This window comes from Anopheles darlingi, chromosome 2 (assembly GCF_943734745.1).
Source record: "Anopheles darlingi chromosome 2, idAnoDarlMG_H_01, whole genome shotgun sequence".
In the NCBI taxonomy this organism is placed as follows: Eukaryota; Metazoa; Arthropoda; class Insecta; order Diptera; family Culicidae; genus Anopheles; species Anopheles darlingi.
This window is the reverse complement of record NC_064874.1, coordinates 32,554,957-32,580,147: the sequence shown is the minus strand read 5'-3', so window position 1 is coordinate 32,580,147 and position 25,191 is coordinate 32,554,957. Positions and strand designations below refer to the sequence as shown.

The 25,191-nt window shown below is 48.8% G+C and overlaps 2 protein-coding genes across 3 annotated transcripts in view; one reads left to right on the top strand and one right to left on the bottom strand.

Moving 5' to 3' along the window:
- The window catches only part of LOC125959103 (helicostatins), a 29,625-nt gene extending 6,331 nt beyond the window's left edge, over positions 1-23,294 (bottom strand). Inside the window, exon 1 of one of the 2 annotated variants that reach the window (XM_049691882.1) lies at positions 23,222-23,294. In XM_049691882.1, coding sequence (XP_049547839.1) covers positions 23,222-23,269 — 48 coding nt within the window. In that variant the 5' untranslated portion in view covers positions 23,270-23,294. Of the gene's footprint in view, positions 1-13,697; positions 14,260-23,221 lie in introns of those variants that run through there. The other variant, XM_049691884.1, reaches the window with a different exon arrangement.
- A 574-nt stretch (positions 23,295-23,868) lies between these two features.
- On the top strand, positions 23,869-24,656 carry LOC125950631 (uncharacterized). The gene has a single exon (XM_049678799.1). The coding sequence runs from the start codon at positions 24,221-24,223 to the stop codon at positions 24,653-24,655; it is 435 nt and encodes a 144-aa protein (XP_049534756.1). The 5' UTR covers positions 23,869-24,220; the 3' UTR covers position 24,656.
- Positions 24,657-25,191: the final 535 nt, after the last annotated feature.

Genomic DNA, 25,191 nt, shown 5'->3' with positions numbered 1-25,191 from the left:
GGCAGTGTTGCAAGATTACCGAACCTAACTCGCAACGGTCTGCAATGGTTAGAGCTGTTTACTACGCTAGAAATTGGTATTCACGGCATGCCATACTCTTTGGAACCTTCATCCTTGCAATCGTCGTCGTCGTCGCCGCCGTCGTTGCCGTCTTCGTTGTCTTCAGACATTGCAAGTGACAAAGATGTATAAGGTAGCGCCTAATGAAAGTATAGCATCGTGCAGCAGTGTATGGATGGAACTGACCGAACAGAAAGAGAAACTTAACCACGCAAACAAACGAAATCCGCTACAAAAAACCCGGGATGTCCCTGCTAATTATTAACTCCGTGAGACGTTGCTTCCATTATGTCCACAACGCGGGTTGGTGCAACATACCGACTAAAACAAGCGAAAAAAAAAACAATTAGCAAACCTAATTGAGCAACTCACTGGTTAGTTGGTTTTTCCTGCCATCAACCAATATATATTCCATCGTTTGTCCATTTACTAGCGCACCATCGCCTAACCGAGTAACGGAAGTGACGATGCTTGAAAGCGACAGCCTCAAACAGGCGACATTTCACAGAAACATAATGAATGAGCAAAATACCATTAAGCGTACTCGGCTGTGGGTCATGGGGTTCGGGTGTGACATGACCGGCATATATTCGATACAATGTGAACTGTGGGGCAATTTTGTCGTGACCAATTAAGGCTTATTATGGAGACGCTTTTACAGTAAGTGGCAAGAGAAGCCCTTCGTAACGGGGTTAAGTTTGTTTCGGATGATCAAAGCTAGCTGTCGCTTCAGTCAAAGTTAACTCGATCCATTCAGAACGATTATGTACAAACAACGCGAAACATTGAGGTTTTCTTCGATTAGTAGAAATACCATCAAAGTTCCCATTCGATCATCGGTTGCTAGGCGTACAATTTGTATTGTTTTCCCATCAGAAGGGAATTTGTCCCACAAACGGAGCCATTGGCAGTTGTTCCAGCAGCCACGAATCCTTCCAAATTATTGTTGATTAATTTCCAGTCGGACATCTTGGGCGTTACAAACACGATTGATCCCACCAGCCAATGGAACAAATGAATGAGTCACCCGTAGTAACACGCTCCTGGTACTGAACAAGAAAAGCACGTGTTTCATCCGTCACAGGATACTGCATTTCTGCCACCTTTGAAACTAACGCAAGGCGCGAAAGGCAAAGACGAGTTTATGGCGCATGGTCCTTAATACTCCGTACTAGTCTTACTACCGGCGACCAGCGCGTGACGCGTGCCCACCGCAGCGCTTGTCACGTTTGGCACTGCGCGCTATTGTTGCTGTGGTTAGGGCCGAACTTCGAACAACTCGCGATGGTACTGAAAAGGAATCGGAAAGTGCTGGCAATTGTTGTCGTAACCTACACGCCCTGGAAAACCGCATGGGGCGGGCGTGATCGGAAAAGCTAAACACACCAACAAAACCCGCCAATTCGGTGGCAACAATAGCTATTATCTGGCATTATTTATCATTCCGCAAATAATCCTTTGCGTATTCTCGGGCCCTAGAGCCGAGCGCTAGAGCGAATGGGAGCGCACACCGGGTATACTTGGCCGGTTCAATAACGTATTTTATTGTGTCGAGGCAGAGGATCGACTGCGTGCCCATGGGCTGATTAGATGTGCTTAGGAAAAATGAGGTTTTCCTAAGGGAGGTAGGGGACCATATTCCCTTTTTGTGTATGTGTGTGTGCGTAAATTCAAGAAAACCATCGCCAACACTATGTTCGAGTGATTATGTTCGCCACAACCTTCGGCCGCTACGTTGGTCCGTGCACGGCTATGACATGCCCGATACTTGCGGAAATAGTCCGGTAATCTTGTGACGTTTATTCGGTGACTCATTTGCGTCCGTTTGCCGGTACGTGGGTGCGGTCTCACATTATCAGAACAGTTTTCAAATATTCTTTTGACTCATTTAGATCGGCAGAGAAGGTGGATGCAGTTCGCATAGTAATCCAACGTTGGTGCTAATCTTAATCTCGAAACCCTCTTGCATGTGAACCAAATGAACCTGCAATAATGAGTTTAACTGATGCTTTTAAGCCAGATGCTAAGCCCCCAAAATAAAAGAAAAGCACTTATGAGATGCCTAACATGCGAGCATGGAGAACGCTCGCTGGTTTCCAATTGAGTTTCGTGCACAAAATACTCATTAACACTTTACCCTCATCATCATCGCTTCAATCTCTGATTTACGGCTTCCAAAAAAGGTGGCCATGATAAACGCGTAACGTCGTCATCGAACCGATTACGATGCCAGATAAGTTTATTACCGTTGCGCCCACGGTAATCTAGCTGATGTGCGACGCTTGGGGCATTGATTGAGAGTTTCTGCCCAAATACCCCAAAGCTATCGCAGCAATAGCATAATATAACAATCACTGCCGACAAAAATCAATTTCCTACGGATAAACGATATTAAGCAAGAGGAGCAGCAGCTACCGCGCTACCGGGTATTGCAGCGTGATCATACACTCCCGCGCAGAACACACGGTCGTAAAAAATAAGAATCTACTTCATCTGGGGAATTTTCCTTCCCATCTCGTATTCCGGTGGCGATCCCCGCCTGCCTCGGCGACGTAATACAAGCTGTTGCGTGTGGAAGCGCCTAAGGAGCTAATTTTATCGCTCCTGAAATGGTGCTGCAAATGGTGTATCGTACGAGTGGAGCCCGCACCCGTTGCCATCATTTTATAATGTCTCAAAAGGAGGATGAGAGTGGGACAATCCGTTTAATAAGGACGTTTTCAGTTTTGTAAAAATAATACCCCCGCCAAGGCATCCGTCGCTCCTCGTCATGGACAGTTAGCTACGAAGTGATTTCGCGACCGGCTGTGAGACATCCTTTCACCAACTGTTGATCATTTCCTCTAAGTAATGGTTTCTCAAGTCGATTCGCTGAGCTGGAGCGGTGGCCAAGAGAAGGTGGCTCCTGTCTATTATCTTCACAGAAACTTTCTTCCGGTGTAAAGGCCCTCTGGAATGGAAGCTTCTTGTGGTTGCTCTCGCTGGTGAAACGCCGAGCGCCGAATGTCGAATGTTAAACGTCACGTGTGGATTATGATTTTAAAATACTTTGCTACTGCGATGGTTCAATTTTTAAGAGAATGTAGAGTATGATCATCGTAGTAGTCGCAACGTTGCTGCTGCTGCCGTTGCTACTTGAGTTTGAATGTTTGATGAACCGCTTGTCAGCTTTAGATGGCGCCGAACATTAACATAATGACTATACAATGCTCTGTCTGGATACTGCATACATTCTGACACCATCAAAATGCACCTCAGGCATCCGGAAAATGTATCCCTCACACTGTCGCGTTCGACCAATTCGTGCTCGACGTCTGGCTTCGTTCGATATGTCATTCCAACATACCATTCATCCGCACGTGGCGACCACCTAGCGCAGCCTAGCGTGTCCCCCCGGGGCCCCGTTCGGGATAAATATGCTGATCTAACGATTTTTTCGGTTTGCCCGTTTCCTACGCGATTTTCCACTTGCGGCAGATATTTTTTCTGTTTTTTCTCCCGATTCCATCACCGGCGGCTTGCGTGGCTAATATTGCCAGTAGCGCGAGCTTAAGTGCGTAACCTACGCCTGGTGCACACCAGCACCCAGCTCGGCCTAGCGTTCGGGCCCTTCTCTTTCCTTTTCTCCCTCCTCCGCGGATGTCATGTAATTTTGGCAACGATGTTTTTATTAGCATGCTTCTGCTACCGGCCGCTCCAGCATCATCTCTGCTTCACCATCAAACCGCAACGTAACGACACTTTGCCAACAACGACCATGGGCAAGTGGCCGCGGCGACATGGTTGGTTCACGGTGGGGGCAATGCCGTGTCGAAGGACCAAATGCGAAATGATTTCACATCACTTTTGGCCACAGGATCTCCTACGTTCACGGCATACACACATAGACGTGAACATGATGACGTGCTATGATGGAATGCGCCCGGCCCTGGGAATGTGTCTGTGCCCGCGTTTTAATAATGTCATTCCGTGAAGCCGACTACCATTTTTGGCATCGATATTTTTTGTGGAGGAATGAGACAGCAACGTTTTGAGGGTGGGAAGGGGGGGGGGGGGAGATCCATTCGTTCGCTACTGAACCGTTACGACATCACGTGCGACTTGCGATCGTGCTGGACTGTCGCACAAGGAAAGGAAGGCTGGGCGGTACACTCGTTTGGTGTTTGGAAACATAAATCAAATCACATTATTTTACATCCATCGGTTGGAGGTACCTCTCCCCATCTGTCGGAATGGTTTCGCATGCTGCGTGCTTTTCTTTGGAATTGCAATTGTTTACACACATTTTTTAGATATTTATTGTTAAAATTAAATGTTGCACGTTCACCGCTTTGTGGGCACCAACCTTCCAGCATACAGTTTCCAGCCGTATTAATGCTAACGAGTGCAATCTATTCCATGCGCATCACACGTTTGCACCATTCTGAATCCGTTTGAATGGCATTAGCGGCATGTTCGGTTGCGTATCCTGCCACCAGCTTACGATTACGATGTGGAGAACTTTCACTTAGTCCCGTTTTCCAACCGTTCCGAGCGAGCGATGCGCTCTGTCCCATCGAGCGGTTCGCTCCAGCACCAAAAGCTAGCTCGATGAATGCGTTAGGCAACACGTATACCAACAAGCTTATGCATAATTTCCACCATAGAGCGAAGCGTTAAATTCCCCGGCAAACAACAGACTTCCGTCATGGTAGCGCGCTCGGTTTAGGCTTCGGTGTGTCGACTAACAGTTGTCTTGCACACGGTGGCCACATCCTGATTCACAGTGGGATTTTTGGGGGTTTTTAGTCTGAAAACCGGAAATTAATGCTCATTGCCTTGTACCAGCAGCTTTCGGAATCGGTGCTTAAGAAAAGTGGAAAAAAATTATATCTTCATCCTTTTGCAACGGGGAATCCTAGTGTTCCTTTGACCAGTTGAACAAACTTCAATGGACCACTGTGTGCTGGCCGCACGGCCTGCACATCAAAGGCATCTCCCGAATGTAAAGCAATTGTCACGCTACCCCTGAAGGGATCCATCACGCATAAGGAGGACACATCTTTGCCCAATCTAAAGCGCTGTGTGGCTACAGCTGTGGCTTGTCTTGCGTTGGGTCTCGGGCTTGGTGGTGATTGCGATTATGCTCGCATCCGGTTCCCGTAGATTCCTTCGATCCTTTCACACATACACACACACAGGACTGTGTTGTGCAATGGTCCCAGGGAAGGTCGGTAAGCGATTGTGCTAATGGTTTGCTAAACACCCGTCGCACCGCTTGATGGTTAAACTCTCGATCCCGATTCCTCCAATCCTGGCCGGGTAACGAACGGTCAAATTATGCAAGTAATCACGGATAATGAATTTGTGGCAGCAACCCCTTTTCTGTTAACGATCGAAAGCGTGCAACGGTTTTCGAGCGTCAGATATGGAACACCCAACATACATCTGCTGCATTTTGTCGCCGTTCCGAGATCCTTGTCATCATTCGCAACATCTCTCCTCGTTTCTCTGGACAGAGCAGCATGTGGCTGCATGCTACCGTCACTGAACAAACAACCGAAACCTGATCATCACTTTGTATTGCAGTTCTTGGAAGATTCATATGTCAAAGCAACAATCGGGCACGTGGTCCGACTGTGGCACCGAGTGATGGTCGAGTTCAATTGCGCGTGGCACGTAACGGGCAATCAAATGCTCATCAAATGCTAACGGTTATCTGGCTGGCTTGGGGCCACAATTTTTGACTTTTGCCTTTTCCACCCAGTAAAAGATGCTGATCTTATGATTTATGCGTTCGTTAGCGTTCGTCTCCGACTGCGAGCGGTTCTTTGCGTGATGCGGAGAGCGTCTGGTGGACACTGGCGGGCCAAACGATGCTCCAGCACTGGGCACGTCCTACACAGCATCATCCTTCATTAAGAATCCCCGCTGACGAGTGTTGCCTAACAACGCGTGGAAACGAGGCCACGCAAAAAGGGGTTCAAATCGGTTCTTTTGCCCCACTCACGATCCGCTGGATTGTCGTAGTGACTCATTTAGACGATACTGTGCCAGTGGCCAGTGGTTGCAATAAACATTTTTGCTCCAGTTTCACAAATTGGTCACTCACTCTTACCCGCCCACCATGCCACCGATAACCAGGGGAGAGTGCGTCCATTCGCGACCAGCAATAGGTAGCATAAGGATCGGGTGATATCCGGTTGGTAATAAAATTCAGCTGCTCATAGCGCAGCGTTGTGGTTCTGTCCTTTCGTTACGGTGGCGATACCGGAATGCCAATGAATTAACGTAAGGCTGTACACCAGCATCCACCAGCAGGACAGCTCTGCTCTGCACTTTCGCGAGCCAAGCTAATCTTTGCTTTCTTGAGTTTTCTCTTCTTCCGTTGAGACGGAAAAAGCTTACCGATTGACGGGAAATTACCTGCAGCATACTGCACAGCCTGTTGCACTTGACGGCGCTTGACGTCATTAAGACACCCCGACAAAACAGTTCCTGCTGGCTGCGATCTGGCCCAAGGTTTTGCCTTTGTTTTTCGCTCGAAATCCTGCAATCTTTGCCTTCTATTCATTAAGTTCTCCTAGCGAAAGGTGTTGACGAGAAAATTGTGCACCTTGGGTAACTGCACGAGATGCAGCGGCAAAGTTGTTCGGCATAGTTCGAGTTGTTGACTTTCAATGGAAAAGTAAAGGTAACAATTAGATTTGCATCTTGAGAAGAGTTGACCAAGCCCGTTCAACTCGTGAAAATGCCATGTTTTGTCAGGTGCTCGTTCATTCGCTGCTGGAGGGGCTCCACTTGGCTGCTCATGGAAACTAGTTTGTGTGCCGCTGAAATGGATTTGTGAACCTGAATGATAATGATGTGGATTAAGCGTTAGGCAGTAATTAACAGGAATCCTTTCGTAGTAAATCCGACGCAAAACTGGCACCATTTAGCTGGAAAATTAAGTTTCGTTATTTGCATCAGATGTTTGGTGTTTTCACGCTTCACGTTTTTTATTTTTGATTCTTTATTTTACTATTCTTCATTCTACCATTTAAAAAAAAGTGGGCCTCACCTATAACACTTTTATGAAGTGCATGTGGCTACGAACTAGTTGCCCATGCTTTGGTCGCTTGGCTACGATTCGATAAATGTCAATCCACTCCACTCCCTAGAAGGCCATGCAACGCTGGAAATACGAATGCAATGTCCGTGCTCCACCGCAGGAGGAACAATCACGCCGTGGCCACACAAGAAAACAATGGCCGTCAACAGAATCGCTTATTTACAGACCCTTACCGCGGCCGCCTTATCGCCCGTAACTTCCGACGGTCACACGGACTTGGTCCTGCGACACCGAGGGAATCAACAGGTTCGGTCCCAGTGGCCCATGTTTAGCTCTGGGAACCTTGCCGTGCAAAGGGCGGGCTGCAAACGTCGCGCTACTCGCGCGTACAAATCCTTCTTGAGCAAAACAGCATGCCCTGGCGATGGGCATGTGACAGGTTTAATTGAATTTCGCTTAACCCAAGCCCCAGTGGCACGCTCCGTTGGCCACTGAAGAATGGTGCGACAAGTAGTGCACCGCACATGCAAAAGCGATTTTATACGCGGAGCTGTTCCTTTCCCTTTCTCCACCATCTTGCTGCTGCTTCTTCTTATCCACACACGCACACACAATACTTCGATTTGTGTGGTTGGTGTGCTGGCACCACATAATACCATCAGGCAGAGTGAAAGGATGCCATTTTTATTGCATTCTTCGTGTGGCGGAGTAAACATAAAAGAAGAAGGAAATGGTACATCTGCCACTGTTCATCATACTGCACGTTACTGCGCATCGACACGTTTACTGTCGATTGTATCAATTTGTAATCATTTATGAACCTAAACATGTTCCACAGTCACATGCATCATCTCGTGTATTTTGAAAGTATCAGAGAGCCACTCAGGAGGAAGTGGGGTGTATGATAAGTGGGAATGATGTGTTGAGCAGCAGAACTACGATGGAGGAATGGATTCGAATATGCAAAGTTCACTCCATCGAAGCATCACCGATGCCATGTGGTAAATGCAAACGCAGCAATCTGCCTCTACAATGCTTCAAGATGCTTTGCATAAGTCCTCGGATTCAAGCCCCGATATTTGATTGTGATACAAGCTCAGCGCTCTCTGCTCTGTGCACCATATCGCACTTCGTTCTAGGTCCTGTTGTGCATCGACCGTCTGCCAACTGGTACAGGTCCTGCCTAGCCCTGTTAAACACTAAATCAACAAACTTTTATGCAAACCGGCGACGGTAACAATCGATAAATCCAGTACAGTCCGGCAGCCGGCTTTAAAGTTCGGAACAACTACCGTAACGGCCAACATGCACCATTCAACGCAAACAATGGCGTCTCTTCACGTTTCGATTTTTCAATTAAACTCAGCTTGCTTCAGGTCGGCTTCGAATTGGTGAAAAGTAACGGAGAAACTGTCATTTGCCACTATGTGAGTTTCGTATAAAATGGCATAAAATGTTGCGCTCGAGGCAACATTCCCCCGGAAAGCGGATAAAGTGATAAAACCATACACCGAACTCGACCTCGATCCATTCGCGTGGATTAGGTGGCGCTGATTGTGTTTCTTGGGAAGAAAGCCGTCCATCGCGCCCGGAAAGCCGCACCAAGGTTGCACTACGTTCGGATAATCTGCGGTCCCGGCGGCAACAGATTGTGCACGGTATCCTAAACAAGATCCCAGCACACCAAATCTTCTCGGGACTTTCGCGTGCCGGGAAATGTTATCTTTCCCGCCACCGGTAGCCTAATTCTGGAGCAACCTGCCTGCTTCTTCTCTGGCTGCTCGCTCTGTGGCTTTGTGAATTCCTTTTAAAATTCCAAGCACTTCACGACCTGCTCGAGGGCTCGGTTTGGCCCTGGCCAACACAGGTCAGCGACACAGTGCCTATGGCGCAGCGGTCTGACCCGCACCAGTGTGTTCGCGCTGAACAGTCAGCACGTGACCGACCGACCGACGGATGTGACTTGAGGCAAAGACTTGAGTCAAGGATCTGATTAAAAGTACATCATCGAGAGAATGCGAGTGGCGCACTTTGCACACTGGTACGGTATGATGTGTTGCTTGATGGCACTTACTACATGCCATCTTCGTTGCCCCCGACCGGCCGAAACGTCCGGTCAGCTTGATAAGCACTTCAAACTTACAAGCGTTCCCATTTCCGCGTGCCATCACTGTTGCACTTTTTAGCGACTTTTTGTTGATGGACGTACGAACCAGTACGGACAGATAGTGTGAGCCTATGCTTCCGACATGCCACACCGCCAGATGTCACCGTGTTCGCCCTCCCCGGGTCAACTTGGCGACATGTTTCTTGCAAAAGTAAACCAAAGTGACTACGTGATCGTATTCCACACGGCCACATTCATCATGTATCGATGTGGGGGGATGGAGAGCGATACAAGGGAAAGATGACGAAGGACGATACGACACACACACAGAGCACAGACGCTCGATGGATTCCATCATTCGAACGGTATCAGTTCAGGCCAATGATGGTCAAACCATGGGAATGGGCAATACGATGTGTCCAGGACGTGACAGTTGAGTTATCAATTTCGGACCGATCGGAGCATTCGTCGATGGAGGCGCATGGTAGAAACCCAAAAGCAGCGATTGTCCGCAACCCAGCGACTAACTCGGCATCGGCAAATCAGGTCTACCGTCACCATCATGCGCTGCTGCTGCTGCTGCTTACTGATTGGCATCAGTTAGGGATACGGTGGAATGGGTAGGGCCACTCACCGGGGAAACTACGTCCTACGTTCATCGTGCAGCCTACGTACCGAAGTTTCCGTGTGCCTCGGTATTAATCTGCTACGGTTACACTCGACGTGTGACAATCACAATGGATCATAATGACCGAAACCAACACGCCGCGGTGGTGATGAGCCATGTGTCAATTACGTTCACCTGTTACTAGATCGTTCCAGGAGCAAAGTACGTGAGGAAGACGTTTCTTATCCTGACGCATCATTCGATCGAGCACGCTAAAGCAGAGCAACGATAATGAATATTTTCGTTTCGATTCTGCATAAACTATCGCTGCTACTCCTGCTACTGCAGTTGAGTTGACGTTGAGTCAGCAATAACAGTCGCGGAGTTTGGTTTTTGCGGAAAAGCACAACGAACGCCCGCGCAGCGTTACGGTGATTGCCGGACCGAACCGAAACCGACGGTGTGAATAAATACGATTGCTTTACTGGCCATTTGTCTAAATATAATAAAAGGATAACATCCCAGGCGGTGGCGGCATCATATGTACCGCCGAGTAAACGGAGTAGCTGAGTAGTAGTAGTACTAGTAGCAGTGTGGGTTGCAGCCGATTTGCTCCCGTACGCCTCGGTCACCCACAGCAATCACTGTCAACCGGGGGAGGGTTAACCGAACTGGTGGGCTGGGTGTGTGAGAATCTGTTTGCTCATTTTATTTCCGGCAATCTACGCCCTCTCGCTTCGGTGCTTTACCGTGGGAAACCAGCGTACGGCAGGCATTAACATTCGGCAGCTGTCCCCTCGGTCCTGTTTATTGCACTTTCGTTCATCATAATTTGCTGTTGCTAGCCAGCAACCGAAACTCTGTTTGCTGACTGAGACAAGAGCAGCAAGCTGCAGATCATATACCACCAGTTGAGGTGGCGTAAATGGAAGGTCCGCAACCCCAGTGGCCAGTGGGGGGACGGCAAATAGTTGCTCCGTACGCGCTCGGTCCATTGATCCGGAATGACCAATTTATGAACCAAAAAAGGGCACCAAGACACCACAACCACAACGAGCTACAATTCGACGAACTTCCCTCCTCCGATGTCTCGCCGAAGGGTCGAAGTTGAAGCACTGAATGGTGGTTGGCCAAGAAAGCTTGGTTTTCTTCCCCTCGGCATGAATAGATCGTTTTCCGGTGCACACTCTGTACCTCTGGGTGCCGGGTTGTCCCGGCGGTGGTGCTTAGAAACCGTCCCAAACGCATCTTCTGTCTGTTTATGCATAATCTATCGAAGAAGCCGGCTGCCGAGGGGTCCGGGGAGGGTTCGACTTCGATATCATCGTTTCCCATTCGTAGCGGAATGGTTTGTGACCCTCGGGGATCGAGAAACCGAGGAGCAGCAGCAGTTCCGGTGGTTTCCGGTGGTTTCCGTTGGTTCTATATGCAAACCGGAAACGGTGCACATTCAGCAAGGGGGTTGATTGCTGTGCTACCTCCCCTAGGATGCTAGTTCTAGCATGCTACAAACTGACAAAAGTAAGTCCAAAAGCTGTGCGCTATGCCCGCTGGACCATCGTTTGGGCGCCAGCGTGTCTGGTAGGTTTGCGAGAGTGAGTTCGTTGTAGTGGGAAAAGTTAAAACGTTTGCGAATTGGCTTAAGGTGGTTCTGTTAGAAAGGAAAATTATTCGAAGCATAAAAAGTGTCACTAGTCCGTTTATCAACAAACGTTGACGTCGTTCGTTTGGAAAATATGAATCCACAGCGCTACTACTGCTGTACGGGAATGCTTTCTTCATCTGCGTGAAAGAAGAGTGACAAAACCAACCAATACAGGATTCCATTCACGGACAAGCACGAAACAAGAATGTGAATCATTTTAACAAGAAACCAAACGCGCTAAAATGAGGGAAAACATTATCTTCACCGGCAGGACGGCGGAAAACTTGGCCGCGAAGACCGTCAGCTTATCATGCCACTAGGTCCGTCGCAGCCAAAAGACCAAGATGTAAATGTCACTCTACATTAACGAATCAAACATAAAAAAGAGGCAGCATAAGGACGAGCACGCTGCTACCATTCGTCTCGTCGTCCTCTTCCGACCGCCATCGATAACGATTTCGTCCGACACGATGTTGTTGGTGTCGCATTAATTTGAATGTTGGCCACCATGATGAGCTTTAAACAGCGACCAGCAACATTTTGCCCAAAAATGGCATATTTAGCCAACGTAGCTCTGCCTTTTGTGTTACGAGACTTTCGGTTAGTTTCGTCTCGTAATTTCGGTAACCGAGGACGGTTTAGTAAAATACAATTAGCACTCCTCGGATGATCCTTCCCATTGAGCACGGTCAGTGCGGGGGAGCGCAGGTAACAGCAGCATAGCAAAATGACACTACACCCCCTGTCTTTCTGGTGCGATTTCAATTTAGGAGCTACTTTTCGGACGACTGAACCGATACTCGGAATTCCCAGACGTGGACCTTTGATATTTGAGGCACCCGATGGACATCACTTCGGTTCGTTTTTTTTTTTCGATTCATTACTGGTGCAATAACTCGCGAGGAAGCGTTAAGGAGCTTCGTCTTCTCTTTTCGCCGCCGTTGAACATTCTCGCGAGACACTCATAAAACTGTTTTCGGGGCCATTTGTAGTCTAGAGCCTTTTACACCTTTTATTACTTCGGTTAGAACCGTTCGGCCTAAACCTGACCAGGGCCAACAAACTCGAGGACCTCCAGGGCTCGTGCGTAGAATACCACTGCAGGGTATCCTGCGATCATCGTCGGAAGGTTTTATGGTTAGCGCACACCGTCGGTATGACCACACCGGCATACCAAGGAACAGATCACTAGCCAGACAGTTTCAGAAGTGAAGGTCATCAGGTTTTCCATTTGCAAAAAAATGGAGCAAGAAGAAGAGGCTTTCTATAGTGGTAATCGTTATTAATGTATCATTGGAGTTATTCAGTTGTTTCCAGAGAACGCTCGGTTTTAATTTAGACATTAAAACTTAATTAGAAAAAAGTAAAGCCCCTGCTCCAAGAGCACCTGTAATGTCCTTCATTCCCTTGCGCTGCTGCCCTGCTAGTCAGAATGAATGGCCTTCTTTGCTCGTGAAAGTGTGAGCTTCACTGAACGGTGCACAAGACTGCACAGCCTACTGGGGCGGTGGATAGCAGATCGCAGATTGATCCAATTGACATCCTCGTCTTTTGAGTTGTCAAATTTAAAACCAGCATCCATCCATCCAATTTAGCTACCTAAATCCCGCAAATCCTCCCCCAACTGAACTTCCGCGTGAGTTTAAGGAAATGGAATAGACCACACACACACACACACAGACAAACGCACCGGGCATATTACTCGCTCGGGACTCCTCCGGAGCACTTTAATTGCTCCGTCTAGTACCATTCAATTAACACTTCGGCGAATCCTCACCGGTGTTGTTTAATTGGTGAAATTAAATACTCTAAGACTTCCGCCATTAACGTCCCCGCCACTCCCACCGTATCGCCCCATTCGGTGTCCTTATCGGGGGGTGGTTTTGGGGAGGATTTGGCATGACGGCAGGGGTACTCTTGCACGCTCTGATGTGTTTTTATTGCCTAATTACACACCTGTGTGCGTCAGAGATTCCCTTTGAGGCTTCTGTTTCACCGTCGGTACTTAATGAGATATAATTTCGGAGTTTCAAGTGGGGCCGACGGTTCGGAGGAACTTTGGATTGGATAACCGAGAAGGCAGATTCCTGTTTGCCCTCGCAAGCTACTACTAAAACACACACACAGCCACACACAACTGATTATACACTCTCGGAACTCCACTTATCTCGCTCATTATCGATAGTCTTAGTCTCGTTTGACGACAGAATATTTTTCCTTCGAATCATATTCTACTATGACCTACCTAGGGTAGCTGCCTGCTGCTTCTGATGCTCTTGCACTGATCACCTCGCGTACTAAGTTGATGACAACCAATCAGAACCGTCGGATGGGGCTGCTGATGGACAGATAACGGCACACAACCAACCACAATGAGCTGAGCTTGCGGAACACGGGAGTACCACTCGTTTGCGTCGGGTTCTGCAACTCTTGGTTCTTATGATCACTCTATCTTTTTACAGCCTGGGTTTTGGCGGTTGGAACACTATTCAAAACGCATCCGTCACCACCGATGATAGCTGAACCGCCAACTCGTTCGTCCGCACCGCACACTCCGTCACCGTTCCACTATCGGCTCTACACGGTTGCTGCCCAGTCGGTTCACCTCGTCAAGCGTGTATGTTGACTTTATCGTCGCACAACAGTTGATGAGCATTTACAGCCGTCCGCTTATCGTCCTGGCGCTTTTATACAGCCGGTTCGCGCTGCCGGAGCCGGGAGTCGGAGATGCCGCACCGTGGTTTTCCGTCATTTTTTCCCCCCTTCGCCCGTTTGTCGCCCGTCAACTAACTGTTGCTTGACCCCAGACCACCGAGGCTCCGTCTCGCTCACTCTTTGTGCCTTTGCTGCCGGGAAGCCAGAAGAGCCTTTCGGTTGACGGTTTGCACCCGGCCCGAAGTAACGCTTGCAGCAACGTAACGCTCGCAACCCGAAGCCCGAAGATGAACCTCGTCTCCGGTACCGCGCCGAAGTGGCTAAATTTTGCGCCAAACCACGGCGACCACGGCACGTCGACCACGTGTTGCTGCTGCTGCTGGTGCTGCTCCGTTTGATGTGCTGGGGTTCTTGCCGTCCTATCGTTCTGGTGTTTTGCGATGAATGAATCGTATGGCCTGTGTTATGCTGTGATGGGCGTTCACGCTGCCGTACCAACAGCATCGCATGGTTTCATTAGCTTTCGCGCGTAAGATTGATTCAACGAATTGAGCATCTGCTGGGGACAACAGCAGTAGCAACAGCAGTAGCAGAGGAACGACAATAACAGCAACAGCCAGGTACGATTTTCAAACAATTGATAATATCAATGCCTCCCGAGAGAGCGCTTCCCTTGAGTACTTCTGAGCGCGTCGTTTGCCACGATGTCCGATTATTGGTCGTCGCTATGCGTTGAAGCGACTGGAAATTATCTCAAACCAACCAAAGGAGGGCCCACTTTAGCAGTTCGCCAGCCAGCCATCATTCCAGCCAGCAAGCCAGTCACCCGGGAGGAATGGCAGGGATGGGTCGTGTGCTGCCCCGTTCTTGCTGAAGTGTCCCGTTGGTGGCTTCGGTGTCGCAGCTGTAGGATTACAATGGCTGCTTTTTCATCGTCCGTAGCAACAGCTTTGATTAATGTGCGGACTATTAATTTGGTTAATATTCGCTGCGTTAGTCGTCGAGGTGGCGCTACCGCTGCGTTACGCGATGCTGCAGAAATAAGCTTTCCGAAGCGCTCGTTTCAATTAAATAACTGAACCACGGTTCCACGTGGCACACGCCTACGCCAATGGCCTCTCAATGGAGGCTTTCGCTGCTTCATGGCCTAGAACCAGGCGCGTTTCACATTCCCCTTTTCGGTGATCATATCGGGATCCTGGAGTTCAATTAAAATGGATTTTAAAACATTGAATCTTTGTGCGTTTTTACCTAGTTGAGACACTGCTGATCAGAAAAGGTTGTACAAGCGAGAGCATACTGCTTCGTTAAAATTGGCTTTAATTAAACCGAAAATGACGCGTTTCCCTACTTACTGGATCGCTGCGCACCGAGCAAAACATGACACCTTGATCAGTGCAAAGTGGCCACCGTGGACATACCGGTGGTGTACACTTTCGGTAGCTTAAAACCTTTTGCCAAAACCATGCGCTTCGGGCATATGATTCATTGGAGGATGTGTTATCCTCGGTATCTGTTGCTGTTGTGGAATCTGATACGCATCTAAATCGTTTAATAAGACCTCCGCGTCCACATTGTAGCCCCATGGCAAACGGGAGGGGGAAGTAAAAATGATGGACCCACCGATGATAAATCTCCATGTTTTATGTTCACCTTTTTGGCTCGACCTCGGTGCTCGACGAGAGCAAACCCGAGCAACGGTCGCGTTTTCCTCCAAACCAATAGAAGGTTTTGGGTGGGAAAACAATACTCCGATACCGAGTAACTTGAAGCGCACTGTCTTTACGGTATGCCTTCGCCCAATTAAAGAGACCTCGAGAGCGCGAAGGTGCGCGCAACGTGGCTATTGCGCTGCCACCGAACTTTATCCGGTTCGTGTCGGGATACGAGAATCGATGCACATTAATCTCTTTTCGAAGTTTTACTAGTAAACCAAGTTGTGAATCTGAGCCATTATTTGACCCGTTAAGGCTCACCGTAAGGCTTACGCTCACCGACACGGTACCCTGGTGGAGCGGATTTTATAGTTTTACTAAACCGGCTATAATATCCTGCTTTGGAACCAACCGAATCGATCCAGTCTTTATTTTAAGTATGCAGCGAATACTATGTAAATTACCGGCAAGCGAACGATCGGTCTTTTGCTCGCCAGCCTACAATGAGGATGGACTTACAGAGTAGAATTGTGTGAATTGTTATGCTGTAAAACCAGCTATAGGAGAAACATAAGTAACACATTATCTAACCCTTTTAGAGCAATTTCAGTTAAACATTATTTCTCACACTGATTAAAAATGGTTCGTACAATGCAATGTTCATAGCATATGAGATGATTTACTCATCTTGATTTAAAAGACTTGGAAGGATTGGTTGACCCTAGCGACCATTACAGCAAGTGCGAGCTCTGCTGGAAATGAAAAGCACCGCGATAAGTTGGATTGATATATCCTGTAATTGATGTACTACTCGGGAATAGAATTTAATTAAAAAAAATGCTCAATATTGCATCTTTTTGGAAAAAAAACTATCTCACAGCTTGCTCAAGCAATTTGCAATTAGAGAACTAGAAAGTTATTACCCCCTTGCGGATGAAGTAGTCGTCGTTCGTGATATTTTTACACAACTCTCACGTTGTTTTCAAAAATTATATAGTTGTCACAAAACAGTAGACAATGCGACAAAAAAAATCAAATACACAATGTACCTCAGAGCCGTCATATGCTTACACTAGAAATCATGTTTAAAACAAAATAGCAATCTAAACATAATGAAAACAAATCATTCCTGTATTTTTTCGGTGTTTTACATTCAACCAATAATTTTAAATTGCTGAAGAGTCACTACTAAAACCGACACAATGTGAAGCTAAAAGCGTTATCACTTCCGAGCAGTACATAAGACTCGGACGGCGTCGGTGGGCCGGAGCATTTCCTGCGAAAGTCAGACAACTGTCCATCCTGGGAAACCTGCTTATGCCTTCGAGGAACTTAAGGACGAAGGCACTCGACCGTGAGCAATGAAAGAATTCCAGACAGGACCTTTTCGAAGTGATGGATTTATCGGTTGATTTGAACAACGACCATCAAAAGGATAGCCAATGGATTTAGAGCATGGTTTTTGTGATACTACTGCCTGATGCCTAAGAAGAAAAAAAAATAACAAAAGTCTTATAAAACATCACATAATGAAAATCTTCTTGAAAATGTAACAAGGAATTTTTGTTTCGTAAATAATAAACTACCGAAATAAGTAAAGCATCGAATTGAACGCTCCCCACTAAGAAGCATCCGAAGCATCAATCCTGAATACTAAAGGAAGTCATTGCCTTTTCCACTCAACCGTTTGTATTGTAGCGCCTTGGTAAATGTTAGGAATTATCGATTAGCCAATGAATAAACATAGATCCATCAACTTCCGGGACCAGCCCGATCGGAATCGTTGGAGTCGATCCCGCAAGCAGTGGCAAAACCTCAACAACGCGGCCCATAGGTTCCGGATGGTACCGCTGAAACTGAAAACAATACAATTTCCTGGAGCCGCAAAGGATGTTCCCAGTAATTGAATCCATATTTTGCAAGCAAATCTCTACTTCGTTTCAACAGCCGGAATCTGGCGTTGTGATGTTTTCACGTGTTTGTTCGAGCCAAACTGTTCTTTGTAACTGAATTCGTCTCTACCGATAAACAATCCAGAACAGGGATGTGCGAGAGTTCCCTTATTGACTCTTCTTTTTGCACCTATCATACATTCGATTCCTAAGATTCTGTCCTCACGTTGACACCGTGTTGCTAACATGCGGAGAAAAAAGGTTTGCTGGTTTTGGTCAAGTGCCATTCAAATGTCGCAAATGAAATCCTCCATCACGACGTCAAACGACCTACGGTATGTGGAAGGAAGGAAACTTATCCCCATGATAAGGGCTCACCGATAGAACAAAGGAAAATAAAGAAGATATCTCTTACCGTTCCCCTCCACCACACCTATCCATCATCATCATCCTCATCATCATCCGAGCCCGAGTTGATGAATAACGTTTGAAATTGACTTCCGGCCCGGTCTGCTTCACTCATGCGAAATGCTCAGCGGTCAGCGGTGCAGTGCAGGTTCGGGCGATGGTCATTTTGCGGAAAACAAAATGTCGAAAAAAAAAACTCCTTCAAACGATGGTCGTACCCGAAAGTCAGTCAAAAGTTTCGGTTCACCATAGCTTAAGCATTCTCTAGTGTTGTTAAACAAGCGTCCTTTCTCTTTCGCTTTGCAAGGGCACCGCAGAGCTCTCTGACGAGGGTGATAAGCTTACACGGTTTATGGTGCTGGTTGATGCTTCGCACTTTTACGTGCAATGAAGATCTACGAAGCTCCATTCGTTTCTATTCCTCAACCATTAAGCCAGGTCTAGGTGCACCGGCAACATTGCCAAGAAGGCAGCACTAGCATAAGCGAAGCATAAGACGATTTACAGCCGTAAATATGAAGAGAATGAATAAAACAGTAAATATGAAAAGAATGAATAAACAGAAACATGCTGTCAGTTCGATCCGATTCGATGAGATTCGATGTGTTCGATGTGAGAGAATGTTTTTAAATTGTGACACCACGGCGATGGTTGCGGTGTCTGCTGCTACTTGAAAGGCACTCAACTGCGCTGCCCTTCGCCCACACTTGACCTACAAAGCCCGTACCGGCACCGCCGGGATAACGGGACGAATTGTGAATTGTCATTCCGATCACCATTTAGCATTGGTGCCGTATTGTGTCGACTTCCTTCAGTTCCAGTTCTCGCTCGGTACAAAAATACACTCCTCCAGACACCGGGACACCGGGCACCGGGTGTTGTCTTGTTTTGCACCAAGCACCAAGAACTGGGTGAACTGTTATTAAATTAAGCTGACAGCTGAGTAGCTAACGTCCTTCACCCTGTAAGCTGGCTGTGGTGTGTTTCTTCGTTCCTTACGAGGACGGACGCAATGACACAATGCACCACGCCAAGAAATACATGCTCCCGCCTCTGACCAAGACTCTCTGGTTTCGGTTTCTGTGCTGAGAGCCAAATAGAACGCACTAAATGCGCAAGCGAATAGGTGTGAAGAGCGCTACTTACAAACGGAACCACCTAATGGTACACAGTCCAGGTTTTCCGGAAATATTAATCTTCCTCACCACGGAGACGCACGGGCATTCACAGGGCATGTCCTTGTGCTCATTCCGTGCCCATCGTTGCTGCTGCTGCTGCTGCTGCTACTGGAGAGGCCATTAAAAGCTGTCCCTCATGTGCATTGGGGTACTGGTGTGATGTTTGATTTCCTCTGCCCTAAATTCCACTTCCAACTTCGCCACCTACCCAACTGCTGCAGCATCAAAAACAGTCGCGACAGTCGTGCGACGAAGATGCGCCATTTCGCGATGCCGAGTCGGATTGTGCCAGTGATGCCCGATTTTAGTGCCGACCGATCTGAAACCATTTTCCATCGTCTTGGCTCGCCGTGCGGTTCCGAGACACAAGTCGGGTCATGCTGCTGCGTTTGGTCCCATTGTCATTGATGGACCCTCCCTTCGACCACCAACTCGCTGGTCGGTGCAGTCGAGGTCGCAGGGGAGTGGAGCTCTGTACTTTTACTACCTGATAACGTGCCCCCGAGGGTGGGGGGGTGTTAAATTTATTTCCCATTTCATACCCATTTCCGTAGCAGTCACTCGAGCGGCGATAGTAAATCTACTGGTATCGCACCTTGCTTGCTCCTCCCCGCGCATCGGTCCTCCAGTTGGTTGTTCGCTTTGAGGGCATTATTTATGACACTTGCACCACATATAAATGGATATTCCGTGTGCATAATGACAGCCAGTGTCACATTATACGGTATATGGTTTTTGGCTTGATAATCATTCGCCACTCGAGGGTTCACGTGAGGGAGAGGGAATCGAAATCCGAGCGCGAAAAAAAAAAAACAAGTAATCCGAGCAGCGAAGAAGAAAAGGAAGAAACATTCGTTTCAAGTACTTCCGCCAGCGGCTCCCCGGCAGCTTGTCATACACACAGTAGACCGGAAAGCGATGGTTGCTATATTGTGTGATGCGTTGGCAGCAACAGGTTCCATTTTGATTTGCGACGCCCGCTGGTAGACGTCACGGAGCGGCAACAGTAACAGCAGCAGGCGTAGTAGGTAGCCCGATCAACGGGAGCAATAAGGCGCGATATGGAAGCGGTAATGAAATACCCACCGCCTGATAAGGCCAGCTATCCCCCCGGCAGGAAATCTGGCCAACAAGACTCGTAAATCCATAAAATGGCGACGAAATTCAATCAGATTCGTGTGGGGTACATGCAGACATACGCACACACACACGTCATAGCAACCATTTTGCAACCTCAGATGGAAGAGCTGATGTGCGTTTTGTGCCGGTTTGCTCACGAAACGAAAACCTTTGCATACCATTCCGATAGTCCAGCAGCGATGAATGACGTCATTGGCGAAATGGAAGCGACTCCTAGCACCCCATAACGGCACGGGAGTGGTTCCTGGAAGATGAAAAGTCAAAAGCGATGATGCTTGGGAAAGAAGGGGGAAGGAAAGCACATGCCCGATTAGGATGGGAGGTTAATTGAATTCCATTTCGCCAAAAGCCCGGACGACGTGGGAAGATAGAAGATACGTTGCGCGCACGTGTTTATGTGTGTGTCTGTGTGTACACGAATGCGAAAGCAGTGCGTGGGTTGCGATTTTACCGCTTTCCGATGTCAGGAGCATGTTTTTAGAAGCTCTTTTTTCTTTCCCAAATACTTTTTGGGCCAATGGCTCCGCCTTCTTTCGACTTTTCCGTAGATTTCACCCGGCGTTACGAGGGAACAAATCTTTATACCCTTAACAGCAACCAACCCGACTGTTGCACTAGCATCAAGACGAGCGATACGGATGCAAAACGACTGAAAGGACGAATAGCGACGGTAACATATGGTAGCGTGGTACGGACGGAGAATCGCAATTTTTGCTCAAAAACATGCTCTGCTATTGAAGTAAGATTATATATTCGTAAAAACAGCTGACTCCTTGACTTATAGATACTGTTTGGGTCGTAAATCCCAGTTTGTTGGTCGTGACAGCACAGCGACAAGCGGCAGCGCAACGCTTCGCATCGTGCCAGCCTTAGCCTGGACACACTTGCCCTCGCTCGAACGAAGCGTTTCAAGCGTTTTTCGTGCACGGAGCACTCGATTCAAGAAGAGCTCTCTAATTAGAACAGCAAGTTAGGAAATTTTCTATTTTATGTTGATGTTTCACAATGGGTTGTTATAAATACTAAAATTTGAAGTAATTTTTTGCAACCAATCCTGGTTCCATCTTGGGCCAGCTACGATGCGCCTTACGAATGTGGGTCAACCGCCGCCAAACATCTGTCACAGTGCATTTATCTTAATCCATAACCATTGTTAAGAACACAAGCGAGGCAAATAAAAAACCACGTGAACCCACACGAGATCACAAATACACAAACACCGGCCAGTACATGCCGGGTTGTCCCCTTCGTCAAATCGTCACCCAAATCGGCTATTCTATGCGTTTCGCACCAGCTGCTGGCATGGTTTTGCAATGACCTACATTTTCCAAGGTGGTACAAATTAAAGGGCAAGGTGGCATCACCGAGAGGGAGTTGTGAAAGGAAGGCGGTGGAAATGGGAAAGGGGGGGGGGGAGGGGATGGAAGAAAGAGAATGTTGACCACGCCAACAGTGCGTCGTCGTTGATTGGATCCGCTCAGGGCGTATCACCAGAAATCATGTCGGACCGAACGGACGCCCAAGAACCAGGTGACTACCACTACCACCACCATTGACCGCCTAACCACAGACTCCGTGCAATCTCCCCTTCTCTCTCTCTCCCTCTCTCTCTATCTCTCTCTCTCTCTATCTTTCTTTCTCTCCCTCTCATTGTTTTTCTCTCGCTCTCTTTTTTCTCAATTTCTCGAATGCTCGGCACTTAGCACAGCCTCGAACTCTCGTACGGCCCCAACATTCCCAACGAGCATTGACCCCGTGCAGATCGAAGGATCGGGCGCAGCTGCTTGACGAGAGGTTCGCGTACAGTGCCGAACAATGACTTCAGCACATCAATTAGCAATTGTTTTTATATGGCACATACAGGACCAAAAATAAATCTCACACATTTTTGGTACAAAAATCCTTTAAGCAAGGTTCTCCATGAACCATGCACGAACCATGAGAAAAAATAGCGATCGTCTCTGTCCGTTGCGATCATCACTGTCACCTGTCGGTCCCACCTCCCCTGTCTCCCTCGGGCCCGAGAGCCTTCACAACCGATCGCAATAAGTATACACCAACCAGCGCACCAAGTGCCGTGCCTGACGAACGGTTTTTGCATACCGTTCCTTCCAGATGCGAACCGGTTTTGCTGTGTGGTGCTGGTGCTGGTGGTTTGGTTCACTTTTACCATCGCGCAACCGAGCATATCATATGCGCGCGCGAGAGAGGCGATGGAAGAAACTGTGCAGCATCGAGGGACGTAAACGCACACTGGGCTACGAGCGACGGGTGGACCACTCCCCGAGAGGTCGCTCCGTCCACCTGCTGCACCCAGCAACAACCACGTTCTTTTCACGATCGCGCCCCACTGACAATGACAGTCACGTTCTCCGTCTTTTGCGGTTGTGCAGCAGAAACACCACGACCACCAACAGCATCGCGGGGTTCTCGCATATGATCAGATGAAAATTTCGTTGCTGCACCCCGTTGCTAGCCACTCCTCCGGCTTCTCCTTCATCCCAAACGCAAACGCAGACTGCAATACTGGGCACCTGAAATCGGAAACAGGTGATCCCGTTCTGTGGGACCATCGGACGCACACAAGCGCACCACCACGACATACCATGCTCGCTCGAAGGGCAACCGCTGCTGCTGCGCTGTGCTGTGCCGTGGAAGCGCTGGAAGCCGGATTTGGAACGAAAGACTTGAATGCCCGTTCGCTCGCTGGCGAACGAAACAGAATTCCAGCGACGAACCCGATCAGCATCGACCGCAGGCCCTTTTTCTAAGCTCGCAGCCTCCCGCAATGGGCGGCATTCTCTCGCTCTCTCGTTCTCTTTTTCGTTCTCTCTCACTTACCGACTGAATCCTGTTCGGGGTCTCTCGGGGTAGTGGAGTCTCTCCCATTCATCTACCAACGCGCACAAAGGTCTTTCTAATGCTTTTGCGCCCAGCGAAGAGATGTACCGCTAGGTAGCTGGCAAGCCTGGAACAGGGCCAAACCCCGTTGCGCCGCTGGCACAGGGCACGGGCCACGGAGCACCACCAGCACCATCTGCGCCACGGACTGCGTGCGCGCGAGCCCGCGCTCGTTGCACAAATCGCCCGTCGATCCTCTCGTGAAAGGTGGATTCTCCCCTCGTGGCCCGCGCCTCGCCTGCGATTCGGCGACGGATTTGCTGTGCGTGTGTGCTCGCGAGCGAGCTCGCGCGAGTCTTTTCTTTATTTGTTTTGCCTCATGATCTACTGCGGTCTCAGCGGTTGCGGCTGCTGTTGTTGTTTGCTGGTTTTGCTGTTTGCTGCCCGCCCTGCACCCGGCCGCAGTAGCTGCCGTTGCGCGCTGGATGTTGTTTTCGTAAACGTTTCGCTCAGAGCAACTCGAGGGGCACCATCAACAAAAATAATAATAATAATAATAATAATAAAACCGAACCGAATCTGCGGCGACGAGAGGCGACGAGCCAAAGTAGGAGGAGGAGCAGGAGGAGCAGGAGGTGGACGAGGAATCGGAATCATTGTCGGATCGGAGCGGCGGATCTCTCGGGACGGACGCACGGCGGCGCACACGGGACGATCGCGCTCGGTTCGTGATCGCGCACGGTTGCATAAGACTTTCCAGCCCCAGCTGGTTCGGCAGCAGCATCAGCAGCACTGGCAGCAGCAGCAGCAGCAGCATCCGTCTAACCAGCGATACCAGCAAGGGTCGACTTGGCGTGTGTGTAGCGTGCGATTCGTGTGAAAATTCCTCCTTTTGCCAATGCCGTACCGCCTGTAGTGTGACGTCGTCGTTGTGCGAGTGCGTGCGAGCGTGCGTGTGTTTGGGTGCGTGTGTTTACTATTTACCCCGGCGCCGTCAACATGTCGATGAATCCGTGCAAGACCGGCGATCGCGAGAAGGATCAGAACAACAATTTCGTCAACGCGACCGCTCACGGTGGTGCCGGTGTGGACCGGGAAAGACGGGCACGCCGAGCAGCGGCAGCAGCACGATCAGCAGCCAGCGAGGATCAGCAGCTGATGCGCAACGGTAACACCAGGAACCACAACCAGCACAGTGGCAACGGCAACTGCTACCATAACGGGCACCAACGTCAGAACGGTGACGGTCACCACGGATCGGTGGGAGTCTCTGCTACATCCACTGTGGGAGCACCGGGAGGAGGCGTCGGTATCGGTGGGCCGCATGTAACCGCCAAAGTGATGTGGGGCAATGTTAGTGCCATCAAGGAGCTGCGTGATAAGGAGCAGAGCGAGCGACAACTCGGCACTCGGGCTGCAGGACGTCGCCAGTGAGGATGAGGGCATGATACGGTTATGCTACTCCTTCTCTACCCCTGCTATCACTCTATCCCGGCCTGCTCTCTCGCTCTTTATCTCTTGCTCTGCCTCTCTCTCTCTCTCCCTCCCCCCCTACCCTCTAATTTATTGATTGCGGTCCTCTGTCCCGGTCCCGGTAAACTAATTTGATCGCTTTATCCCGATCGCCTACACTCCGGATTACTCCGGATTACGCAACACTCAACACCGTTTGTTGGTGTTGGCACACCAAGGCCAGCGTGTGCCGCGAATAGCTAATTGCGCATAAGTTCTACTCTGGTTCTACATGTTGTTACACGTCCGTGGTTTTGTTGAAACGTCGTTCTCGCGTTAAAGCCCCGCGTCGAGCGGGTTGCGTTCCCAGAACGCGCCTCCGTAGAAAACAGTAAACGTTGTGTGATATTTGTTATACAAGAATAGTAGATATAACGTGAACGAGGAAGAAGTCACTTGATAGACACCGACGGACGACGAGATTGACGGACAGACGGACGAACAGGAGCAGACATTCC